At 36.9% G+C, this 11,929-nt stretch overlaps 1 protein-coding gene across 4 annotated transcripts; it reads left to right on the top strand.

Annotated features, from left to right (window-relative positions):
* On the top strand, window positions 1-11,467 carry LOC132626467 (nuclear transcription factor Y subunit A-1-like). Of its 4 annotated transcripts, XM_060341350.1 has the most exons (7): window positions 1,791-1,805; window positions 3,580-3,624; window positions 4,225-4,521; window positions 7,879-7,994; window positions 8,103-8,171; window positions 9,439-9,603; window positions 10,660-11,467. In XM_060341350.1, the coding sequence occupies exons 3-7, from the start codon at window positions 4,266-4,268 to the stop codon at window positions 10,951-10,953; spliced, it is 900 nt and encodes a 299-aa protein (XP_060197333.1). In that variant the 5' UTR covers window positions 1,791-1,805; window positions 3,580-3,624; window positions 4,225-4,265; the 3' UTR covers window positions 10,954-11,467. The 4 variants fall into 4 exon arrangements, with proteins under 4 accessions (XP_060197331.1, XP_060197332.1, XP_060197333.1 ...); XM_060341348.1 differs by lacking the exons at window positions 1,791-1,805; window positions 3,580-3,624 and adding an exon at window positions 1-178; XM_060341349.1 differs by lacking the exons at window positions 1,791-1,805; window positions 3,580-3,624 and adding an exon at window positions 751-1,212.
* Window positions 11,468-11,929: the final 462 nt, after the last annotated feature.

The raw sequence follows: 11,929 nt of genomic DNA, 5'->3' as shown, positions 1-11,929 counted from the left end.
TTGCTAACCTCAGTTTACTTGTATTTGTACATAAATAAAATTTTCCATAAATAAACTCCTCACAACAGAAACTAAATTGACTCGTTTCTCTCATTTTTCTTTACCCAAAATAAGCTCGTATGTTCTTCTTCACCAATCACTAATCACTGTTCACTCTACTGTCCCTTTCATCTAACTGGTAAGTTTTTCCATCTTTTAATTCTCAAATTTCACCTCCTTTGTTTTCATAGGTACAATTGTATGTTTTTTTTTTTTGGAGTGTTTTTAAAATTTATTAATTCTGGGTTTTTATTCCATTTCTTGATTCATTGAGAAAAAAAATTATTTTTTGCTTTCAATTCTCAAATTTCAGCTCCTTTTTATTTATCCTTAGTTCTACAGGCACAATTGTATGTGTTCTTTTTACATGTATTTATAATTTTTTTGCCTTTTTTTTCTTTGGGTGTGTTTAAAGTTTATCAATTCGGTGTTTTAATCCATATCTTGAATTTTTTTTTTTAATTGTGTTTTAGTTCACTTTTTTTAATTTTTTTTTTTTTTGATTTTCTAAAGTTGTTATGAATGAATTCTAGGTTTAGTGGGGTTTTTTTTTTTTTTAACATGTATGTATAATTTTTCTATATTTTATAAAGTGTTTAGATTTATCAATTCTGGGTTTTAATCCATATCTTGAACACCTCCGTCATTGAAAAAATAATATTTTTTATTGCGTTTTTACTCACATGCTTTGATTTTTGATTTTTGATTTTATAAATGAATTAATTCTAGGGAAGCTGTGTTTAATTTTTATGTCAATTGTCTGGATGAAATTTTTTTGTTTGTTAATTATTTGGTGGGTTTTAATTCTTGGAGTGAAGACATCTCATTTGTTAATAGTTGAAAATGCTTAAATTATACCATCAAAGGGTGTGGGGCAGTGGATGGGGCTGCTCCTCCCTTAATCAGAGTTCTGTATGAAAAAATCCTTCGTAAGAGTGATTCCCCGGCTGGGCCCTACGCGGCGCGAATCTGGATTTTGTCGGGCTCCAAGGTGGGTACCGAACACCGGGTAGAAACCAAAAAAAGAAGAAGAAAAGCCTTGAATTATTGATTCCGAGCGGTGTGGCGGTGTTGAGGCGTCTAAATTACCATGAATTCAGGGAAAAAAAAGCTTCTTAAAGGTTGTCTTAAATGGTGATATATTGAAGTCTGATAAGTTTCACCCTAATTTTGGTAATAGCAACTTAACTGTATACCTTTAAATTTCCTTCTTTCTTTTGGGTTGGGGTTTTGGGGGGGGGGGGGGGGGGGGGGGAGATGTGAGGGAAAGAGCAATTGTCGGCGTTTTTTTTGTTTTTAAGTTTATTGTCGGTGTTTTTTTGTTTTTTTAAAGTTTATTGTCGGTGTGAGGAGTCTTGAAGAATCTGGTTAAATTTGCTTCCTGCATGTACTATGACTTGTTTATGGAGTAAGAAATCTCCTGTACAATTTCATATCTATGCAGTGTTATAGTGTTATTAAAAGCCATTACTTCGTCGTTGAAAGCTAAGCGATGAAGCGAGTAGTCATCACTTCATAGGTAAAGCGATGCAGTTTAGAGAAGTTTGCGCTTCAAAAAATGGCTCACAAAGTGATAACACGAGTAAATCTCAACTTTGAGAAGTTAGTTTAATATAGGCATTATGGTGCATTGGATGCTGAAATTAGTTATTTTAATTGCAACTTATTTTATATTGTACTAAATTCATAGATGTTTGATATTTTTCTTTGCAATTTCACGTAAATTGGGCGTCATTTCAGAAGAGGCGATTCATAGATGTTTGGTACTTTTCTTTGCAATTTCTCGGAAATTGGGCGTTTCGCGTATTTTTCTTGTTATTTTTTGTTAATTATTTGGTGGGTTTTAATTCTATGAGTAAAGGCATCTCATTTGTTAATAGTTGAAAAATGCTTGAATTATACGATGTGGTGCAGTGGATGGGGCTGCTCCTTCCCTTAACCAGAGGCCTAGGTTCGAGCTCTGGTTATGGAAAAATCATTGGCAGGGAGTGCTTCCCCAGACTGAGCCCTGCGCGACGTGAATCTGAATTTAGTCGAGCTCCAATGTGGGTACCGAACACCGGGTAGAAACCAAAATAAGAAAAGAAGAAAAGGCTTGAATTATTGATTTCGAGCGGTGTTGAGGCATCTAAATTACCATGAATTCACTGGGAAAAAAAAAGCTTCTTAAAGGTTTTCTTTAATGGTGATAAATTGAAGTCTGATAATTTTCACCCTAATTTTGGTAATAGCAGCTTAATTGTATACCTTTAAATTTCCTTCTTTCTTTTGGGTTTGGGGGTTGTGTGTGTGTGTGTGGGGGGGGGGGGGTTGGTGGGGTGGCAAGATGTGAGGGAACGAGCACTTGTCGGTTTTTTCTTTTTCTTTTTTGTTTTAAGTTTATTATCGGTTTTTTTTTGTTTTGGTTTTTTTATTTTTTTATTTTAAAGTTTATTGTCGGTGTGAGGAGTCTTGAAAAATCTGGTTAAATTTGCTTCCTGCATGTACTATGACTTGTTTATGGAGTAAGAAATCTCCTGTATAATGTCATATCTATGCAGTGTTATAGTGTTATTAAAAGTAGGGTGGGCGTTCTGTTCTTCGGTTCGGTTTTATCAAATTTCGTTCGGCTATTTCGGTTTCGGTTTTGGTTTTTTTAAGGTGGACACCGAACACCGAACCCAACTAGTTCGGTTCGGTTCTTTCGGTTTCGGTTTTTTGAAGTTTGGTTCGGTTCGGTTTCGGTTTTTTCAATTCGGTTTTTTTGATATGATATTAGAAGCTATTCTATTTACACTAATTCATATTATCAAAAGCAACAAAACATAAAACTGACAAATTAAAATCAAAATCAAACAACCAGGATAAACAAGAAACAGAAACCATAACAATAATATAGGATTACTAGGTGTTGTATACATACAGTAAGAATAATTAAGAAAACACATAAAAGACATACATTAATCCTAAAGACACATCCTAGTCACCTTTCTTTGTTAAGGATATTTGATTTTCTTAACTGAAGTGAAAAATTAGGGATACAAAAGCAAAAGAGGGCTTGTTACAATTGTTTTTTTTTTTTTTTTTTTGGCTTAAAATTAATGGGCCTTGACTATTTTAATTTTTTTGGGTAATGTATTAAATTTCGGTTCTTTGGTTTGGTTTCGTCAAAGTTCGATTCGGCTATTTCGGTTTCGGTTTTTTGAAGGTAGACACCGAACACCGAACCAAACTAGTTCGGTTCGGTTTCGGTTTCTTGAGGTTCGGTTCGGTTCGGTCCGGTTTTTTGATTTTTGGTATTTATGCCCAGCCCTAATTAAAAGCCATTGCTTCGTCATTTAAAGCTAAGCGACGAAGCTAGTAGTCATCACTTCATAGGTAAAGCGATGCACAGTTTAGAGAAGTTTGCGCTTCAAAAAATGGCTCACAAAGCGATAACACGAGAAAATCTCAACTTTGAGAAGTAAGTTTAGTATAGGCATTATGGTGTATTGGATGCTGAAATTAGTTATTTTAATTGCAACTTAATTTATATTGTACTAAATTCATAGATGTTTGATATTTTTCTTTGCAATTTCGCATAAATTGGGCTTCATTTCAGAAGAGGTGACCGCTTCACGATTCACGTCTCGCTCTTCCCGTCAAGGCTCAAATCCTGTGGAATTTGTCGGTTTTTTTTTTTTTTTGCCCTTTCGCTCTTAAAAATACTGTTCCATGTGTATTTTGCTATTTGTGTTTGTTATATGAAAAAAGTAAGTCCCATGAGAAGTTTCCTGAGCTGGTCTACTTTAGCTTTCGGTGATTTGCCTTTAACTGGATATTTCACACCTTATTGTTGCCGGATAATCTAGTCAAATTGTTATATTATTGCATAGTTCATTAGACTTTCTTTTTTGTTCTTTAAAATTTAATAAAGATTTCATTAAGCTTTTGGTGGGGTACTTCTGGCTTTCTTGTTCTTCACGAGTAGAAATGAAAGGTTCAGGGCAATTGCTTTTTAGGAAAAGAAATAAAAAAAAAAATGTTGTTCAAGTTGACATAAATGTATGATTTTTGAATATTAGTCTGTTCATCCCATGTATCCTTCATTACAGTTTAGATCATTTTGGTAGGACATGGAACCTTATAGCAATGTGCTCTTGGATTAATTTTAATTCCGCCTAAACTTGATTTACTGAGTTGCTCCGGTTTATATCTATCTGCCAGGACGTTGTACGAAGAACTAAACTTACTAGAACTAGAGAAACATGCAATCAAAGTCCAAAAGTGCAAATTGTGGGGAAGCCAGAACTTGTAATGTTCCGAATTCCATTGTATATTCTGAAGCTTGGTGGAATACTGCTGGCTATAATCCTGTTTCTCTTGGATTGATGCGGGGAAGTGCATCAGATTCGCCATCACCGGCACAATCTGTGGATGGCCGGTCACATTCTGATGGTGGAGCCAATGATGAAGATGATGATGCTCCTGAAAAATTACAAAGTACCATACCTATGCATTCGGGTAGCTCTTCAATCTTGAACTTCTGATCAGTAAATAATTTTTATTGATAGCACAAAATTGTCAAGCACTAAGCTAGTGCTCAACTTTAGGTCGTTTGGTAGGAGGTACTACCGAAAATAATACTGGTATTAGCTTTGGTATTATTTAATCCCTTGATTGGTAGTGTTTCCAACCTACCTAACCAATACCTGTATTAGTAATACACCCTATTCAGTACTATTTTTATACATAGTAACTATTTTCTATTCTAATACACCCTATTCAGTACTATTCTTATTCTAATACACCCTATTCATTTAATAGAACAAACCAAATAGCTCGATAAAAAATAATGGCATAACTAATCCCAGCATTACTACCCAATTCACTACTATTCTTATACTCCCTACCAAATGACCCCTAAAAAGGTGAGGCCCTACAAAAACAGTAAGGATAGGCTCCCCTATACAAAGTTACTCATGAGTTAGACCCAAGATCTATTTCTTTACATGGTATCAGAGCAGAACTCATCCCAATTCTTATTTACCGATATTGGGCCCCATTTTAGATTTCCCACGCTCCAGATGTCTAGAACTGAGCGTGAGGTGGGGTGTTGAAGAGTCCCACATCGGATGAAAAAGGGATAGGTGGTTACCTTATATAGTCTTGGGTAATCCTTCCCTCATGAGCTAGATTTTGAGGTTGAGTTAGGTCCAAGATCTATTTCTTTAGAGGATCTATATAGGAGATACCACTTAGTTAAAAATATATTTTAGTCATGTTTAGTACGTAACTTTAGATCCCATGTTTTGGAGTCTTTTAGAGGATGTTTGGATTGGCTTTTTAAAAGTAGCTTATGAGCTAAAAGCTAGAAGCCATAAATTGGAAATACCCAACTTTTGGCTTATTTTTGTACTTTTTAGCCTAAAAGTAAGTGCTTAAAAGCACTTGTTATTTTACCCAAACACCTCAAAAAGTAGAAAATAGTTTAAAAACCAATAAGCACTTAAAATAAGCGAATCCAAACACACCCTCTTAGTCATGACAGGGATTTATATATCAGTTGAAAATATATGGAACTTCTAGTACTTTTTTTTAAATAATATTTTTCTGAATGGAGCGATGTCATCAGTGAGGATTCATATGGCTGACACTAATTTGCTTGAGATTGAGGCATAGTTGTTGTTATTGCTAAGGATTGGAAGCCTGTCTTGATGCTTCATTTGGCTGGTTACTTTCTTCTTCTTTTAAAACCTTTTTTTTTTTTTGGCAATTAAAGGAACTTTTATTAATTACCATGTAAACTCTTTACAAAACAAGGGTGAATTAGCCAATTCAGTCCCTTCTCATTCTGTCCTCTACAACAAAAAAACTGCTAATTACCAGAACCACTGAACTCACAATGAGTTAATGTAGCTAAAAAGTCTCTGATTCTGTCTGGTCTGACGCTGTCTGACTCTGATGCATAGATTGAGTTTCATCTGGTGTACCAAAGCTTCTCTAGATAAGGCTTTGTGTTGAAAAATCCTCATGTTCCTCTCATTCCAGATGCTGTACACCACTGTGGCCAAGCTTGCTCTGAGTATCACCTTCCTAGGCTGTTTCCCTTTGGACTGCTGTTGCACCCATGCCCATTCATTATCCCATGTTTGAATCCTTCTGCTCCATTGTTGCCATCTAAGAATACTCTGCCAGAGTTCCTTAGTGAAAGGGCAGTCAAAATATAAATGCTCCTGAGTTTCCAGTGCAGTTCTGCAAAACACACGTACAGGATCCACATTGAGTCCCCACCTTACCAGCATATCTTTAGTCCTCAGTTTCCCATGTAGATTCACCCAAAGTATGAAATTTTGTTTAGATTCAGCTATATTATAGCAAATGTGTTTGTTCCAGGCTACATTCTCCACTTCACCCCTGAGTCTCTTGTATGCACTAGCCAAATGGAACTTTCCACCAATGATCAAGCTGTCAATATCTCCCATCTCGTGACAGTATTTCCTCATATGTATAATTTTCCTAATCATCCAAGCAGCTTGCTTGGGGCTATCCATTGAATGAATATCCTGATCCTTGATGTAGTAATTGTGTATCCAAGTAATCCAGAGTTTGTCCTTCTTTTGTCTTAATGCCCATAGCAGCTTACAAATAGCCACCTGATTCCATATTCTTAGATTCAACAAGTTCAGTCCACCACCATTCTTAGGCAAGCATACCTTGTCCCAAGACACTAAGGCTTTCTTTGTGATAGTTGCTTCCCCTGACCACAAAGAACTCCTGCACACTGCCTCTATCATCTTAATCACCTTCTTTGGCATCAAAAACAGTTGAGACCAATAAGCCTGAACTCCAAACAATACAGCTTTCACAAGTTGAAGCCTACCACATATGAGAGACATTTGGCCATCCATGTAGTGATTCTGGCTGTAATCTTACTTACTAATGGTTTGCATTGCAATATTGTGAGCCTCTTAGTAGATAGGGGTACCCCCAAGTACTTAAAAGGCAACTCTCCTAATTCATAACCCAAGATAGCCAGAATGTTGGCCTTAGCACTGTCATCAACTCCTCCAAAGTACACTTGACTTTTAGCTAAGTTTGCTTTCAATCCAGAGGCTTCAGAGAATAGGGAAAACTTCTCATGTAATAACCTAACAGAACTCTCGTCTCCTCTTGCAAAAAGGCGGAGATCATCAGCAAAGCATAGGTGTGTGATTCCCATCCCTTGGCATCTTGGGTGATAGTTAAAATCAGGTTCTGATCTCGAGTTAGCCAGGCACCTATTCGGATATTACATCAACAGGACAAATATATAGGGGGACATAGGATTCCCCTGCCTCAATCCCCTTTCGGCCTTCATTGTATCAGTTCAATAAAGTACCACTCCACTGAATCATAGGCTTTTTGTAGGTCCACCTTAATCATACACCTTGGTGATATGTTCTTTCTAGTATAACCCTTAACCAGCTCATGACTTAAAATTATGTTATCTGATATTAATCTACCGGGAATAAATGCCGACTAGCTCTGTCCCACTATACCTATGACACCCTTTATTCTGTTTGAGATAACCTTGGAAATGATCTTGTATACTATAGAACAACAAGCTATTGGTCTGAAATATTTAACAGTCTTTGGATGTGAAGTTTTAGGAATAAGAGTGACCAATGTGTTGTTGATAGCTCTAAGTAGCTTGTTTTGCTGAAAGAATTCCAGCATAGCAACATACAGATTCTTTTAAACCTTTTGGCAGGGAGGGGGAAAGAAGGTGAATTGTTGAAGAGGGAAGTGTGGTTGAGATGGGAAAAATTTATCTTTTTCATGGTTTTAATGGCTATAAATTACTTGAGAAATGCCAATGCATTCTTGTTTCAAAATTAGATGGGAGTTATGCACAAGTAGATCAGAATTCACAGCCAATTGCAACAAGCATACCTCCAAAGGGTGATGGGAGCCTGACACAGCCCCCACAGCTTGAACTTGTTGCACACTCAATGGTAAGTATGTTTGAGACTATGGGGTTTTAAAAGTTTTATTTGCTTGTGGGGTTAACTCCCTTTTCTTTTCCTTTCTGATTTTGATGTTATTCTGTAATTGACATGCAGGCATGTGCTCCAAATCTGTATGCCGACCCATACTACGTGGGAATGATGACACCTTTTGGTCAGCCTATGGTATGCATGTGGTTAAAATTCTTAACTTCCATTTTTTCAATTTTTTCCCCTTTACTTTATTTTAAATCTGATAGGTTAAGAGGACAATTTTACTTTCTGCCAATTTAAACTATGGTATGCATGTAGTTTAAATTCTTAACTTCCATTTTTTTCAGCTTTTCCCCTGTTACTTTATTATAAATCTGATAGGTTAAGAGGACAATTTAATTTCTCTGCCAATTTAAACTATGGCATACCTGTGGGACTGCTTAGCGTATTATGTCCTTAGCAATGGCGGACCCAAGATTCAATGGTTCTGGGTGCTCACCTTAAAATCAACAAAAAATATGTTGCTTTGAGTAGGATTCGAATCAGATCCTCCATGACTTGGCCTAAAGCCTACAACCTTTTAACCAGAGCACCAACATCTCTTATTGTTTTTTGGGTGCTATTTATTATTTTATACCAAAACTTCAATATTTTCTATGTGTCTACATAGAGTATCCTCCGCGGTTAATGGGTGCTCGAGCACCAAAAATTAAACATGGGTCCGCCTTCCATAGGGATATCAAAACATAGAAAACTGCTTTTGTGTGATTCTTCGACGTGTCTCTTGGCAGGTGCAGAAGTGTAGTCTTTGTATGTGTTGGCTTAACCATGATACCTTCTTATAGTTAACTTTATTTTAGAAACACTCACTTTCTCCCTGGTGACTTGCTTAATATCCTTCTTGCAATCATTCATCTTACAACATTATTGTTCAGGAAAATTCAGGACGGGTTATTTCTTCTTTTAATTGAATTAGAGTCAGTGGCGCCCAGTGCTCATGTCCCTTTCCTTTAAATAATTGAATAGATTTCTTCTTTTAATGGGGTATTTCTTCGTTGCATCCGGAATACCCTTTATATTAATAGTTGTCCTACGTATTTGTTTTCTTTTTTTAAAAAAAATTCGTTGGACAACTAGTATAAGGGGTATTCTGGATGCAACTTCTACTTCGACTAACAGATACAGGCGATCAGTTCCAGAAATATCTCTAACCTGAATATTCTTATAAGGTAGATCAGCCAGGTTGTACTGGCTGATTCCCATATGATTTAGCTCTCCGCATGATATGCCTAAGAGTAGGAAACAACCTTGAAAACTTTGCCATTGAAGAAACATCCACTATAAAAAAAAAAAAATACAAAAAAAAAAGTCCAGTATAACATTGTTGTGCTTGGGCCTTGTTGCCATTGTTGGTGGCTGAGCACAAGAAATTTTAAGGTCCTAACTGAATGTGGTGCAGGTCCCCCCTCATGTACTTGATATGCATCATCCGAGGATGCCTTTGCCCCATGAAATGGCTCAAGAGCCTGTTTATGTCAATGCCAAGCAGTATCATGGTATTCTGCGCCGAAGAGAGTCACGTGCAAAAGCAGAACTTGAAAAGAAGCTGATAAAAGTGAGAAAGGTTAGTATGTACCTCATCCACTGGGCTTCTTGTTGTAGTGTTCTTTTCTCCTGTTATCTGAAGAATGCACGATGGACCTTTTTAGCAGCATATGTTTTTTAACATGTGCCTGGGTGTACTGGAGATATGTTGCTCCGTATGAAGTTCTTTTAGTTAGAAGTGCTTGCACCTATTCGCTTGTTCTGGAATAGAGATGTATCCATTCTTTGCCTGAGCTTACTTTTCATTTTAAAGAAAGAAATTCAACTGTTCAGCAGGTTTTCCAAGCATTGTGCATAAATTGCAGTTTTGAGAATTTTTTTTGTCACTTAAAGTAGGAGGAAATGAAAGGTAACTGATCATATTATTTCTGTAGCATAAAGTAAACAGGATTTGATACTAGTGCTTCGACCCTTCCCCTGGGTGCCACCCCCAAAAGAGAGTAAGACCATCTGCTATTACTTTACTTTTATCCTATGTTGCTCGGAATCAGGTGCCAGTATCTGCTCCGGGTGCGTATCTAGAGGTCTAATTATTCATTACATAAATTTTAGGATTAGGGCTATGCATCGGAGTGCAGATACGGGTGCTGGGATACAGCCAAAACATATATATTACGACGTATAAAGTATAATATTGATTAGTTAAAGTTATTTGACTAAAACTAATAAAAGTTCATTCTTCATAAACACCAACATTTTAGTCTTATCTTGCGTAACAGAAAAGAATTGTCATACTTTATATAACTATGTATATATATGACATAAACCCAGGGATTTTGAAGAGTCCGTGCAACATAGCTTTTGTCTCTGTAGAATGCTGTTTCCCACTTTACTTTCTTAACTGTTCAGTCGTAAACGCCACTCATGAATATAATTTGGTGAAAGGAGCTCCTTATGCCAATGTTTTGGCTATTAATTCAGATATCATATTCTCCATTGCTATATTTTTCTTGTGAGGTAACAAGATTGGCTGAAATGGTTTTGCCCGAATTACATGTTGGTGATGTGCGAGATATGCTCGGTGTATTCTGTTTACTCATCCTCAATTGCTGATTCTGTCTTCCTCGTAATACAGCCATATCTTCACGAGTCGAGACATCAGCATGCCTTGAGAAGGGCAAGAGCTTCTGGAGGGCGTTTTGCGAAAAAGTCAGGTGCTGGTACTTCGAAGGGACCCAGTTCTGGTTCTGCTGTTTCTTCACAGTCTGTGCATTCATCAGGTTCTGAACCTTTGCCGTCCAGTGCTGCTGATGTTCCAGAGTGGCATAACCGTTATTCAAATGGTGGTTATGGAAAACAAAGCAGCTTTCAGGAATCGAAATATCAGTCCCAGTCTGCCCAGGTAGGGGAAGGAGGTTCGCGATGGTAGAAATATCACATCCAAACCAGATCTTTGCTGTGTAGTGAGGCTTTAGTACCACGGCAGAGCAAAAGAATCTTATCTGACCATATCAGCAGTTATATGTTTCACTCTTGGCTGGTTCAAGCCTGGTGGCAATTCATCCTTGGCTTTTTATTTGAATGTTATAGGAAGGAGAGGTAATGTACATAGTAGATTCAGTTCTTCCCTTATGTACAAAAAAAGGACTAGGACTAGAGTTGAAAATGAAGAATTCAGTAAGCATATGGCTAGCTGGTTAGTGTAGTTTAGAGGGGTGTAAGCTGTATAGTTATAGGTATGCTGTAGACTTGTCCCATTTCCTCTCGGGGGATGGAAAGTTGTAGGTAGGTTGTATACTTTTTAAACCTTTCCTTTCTGCTGCTGTATTTTAGGATCCTGATTTCGTGGGAATTTCGAGTTTGTTATTTAATTCGATGATAGTGGTATCATCTTTATGGGCTTAATGTGATAACAATAGAATTTGGAGTTTATTCCAAGTACAGCACATTGTGATGAAGTTCGTGCAAGTTCGTCTAAACATCACAGTTTAATGTAAAGTTCGTGTGCAAATTGTCGGTGATGTTGAACTTTTATCGGATCCGTTAGGATGTTCTTTATATGGTCTTGCTGAAATGCTACCATCTGCTAGTAGTCTGTATTTTGTTACTTTGTTAATTTGAATATCCAACTTCCCCTGTGGCTGTTGCTTGTTTGACAAGCAATATTAGTCGACTTTAATGTCGATCATTTGGCATGGTGCAAGTGGCAATTTGAGCCCACATTTAGAAAATTAGCCCATTTTACCCACATGTTAGTGAGTTGGGTCACTCATATTTCAGATGGGTAAATATGAGCTTCAAGTCTCTCTTTAACCCATAAAAATATGGGACAAATATGGGTAAAATATAAAAACACACTAGACCCAATAACAACTCATAGTCGGCTTTAATGTCGATCATTTGGC

This window comes from Lycium barbarum, chromosome 2 (genome assembly GCF_019175385.1).
Source record: "Lycium barbarum isolate Lr01 chromosome 2, ASM1917538v2, whole genome shotgun sequence".
Lineage (NCBI taxonomy): Eukaryota > Viridiplantae > Streptophyta > Magnoliopsida > Solanales > Solanaceae > Lycium > Lycium barbarum.
This window is presented reverse-complemented; position numbering and strand designations above follow the sequence as displayed.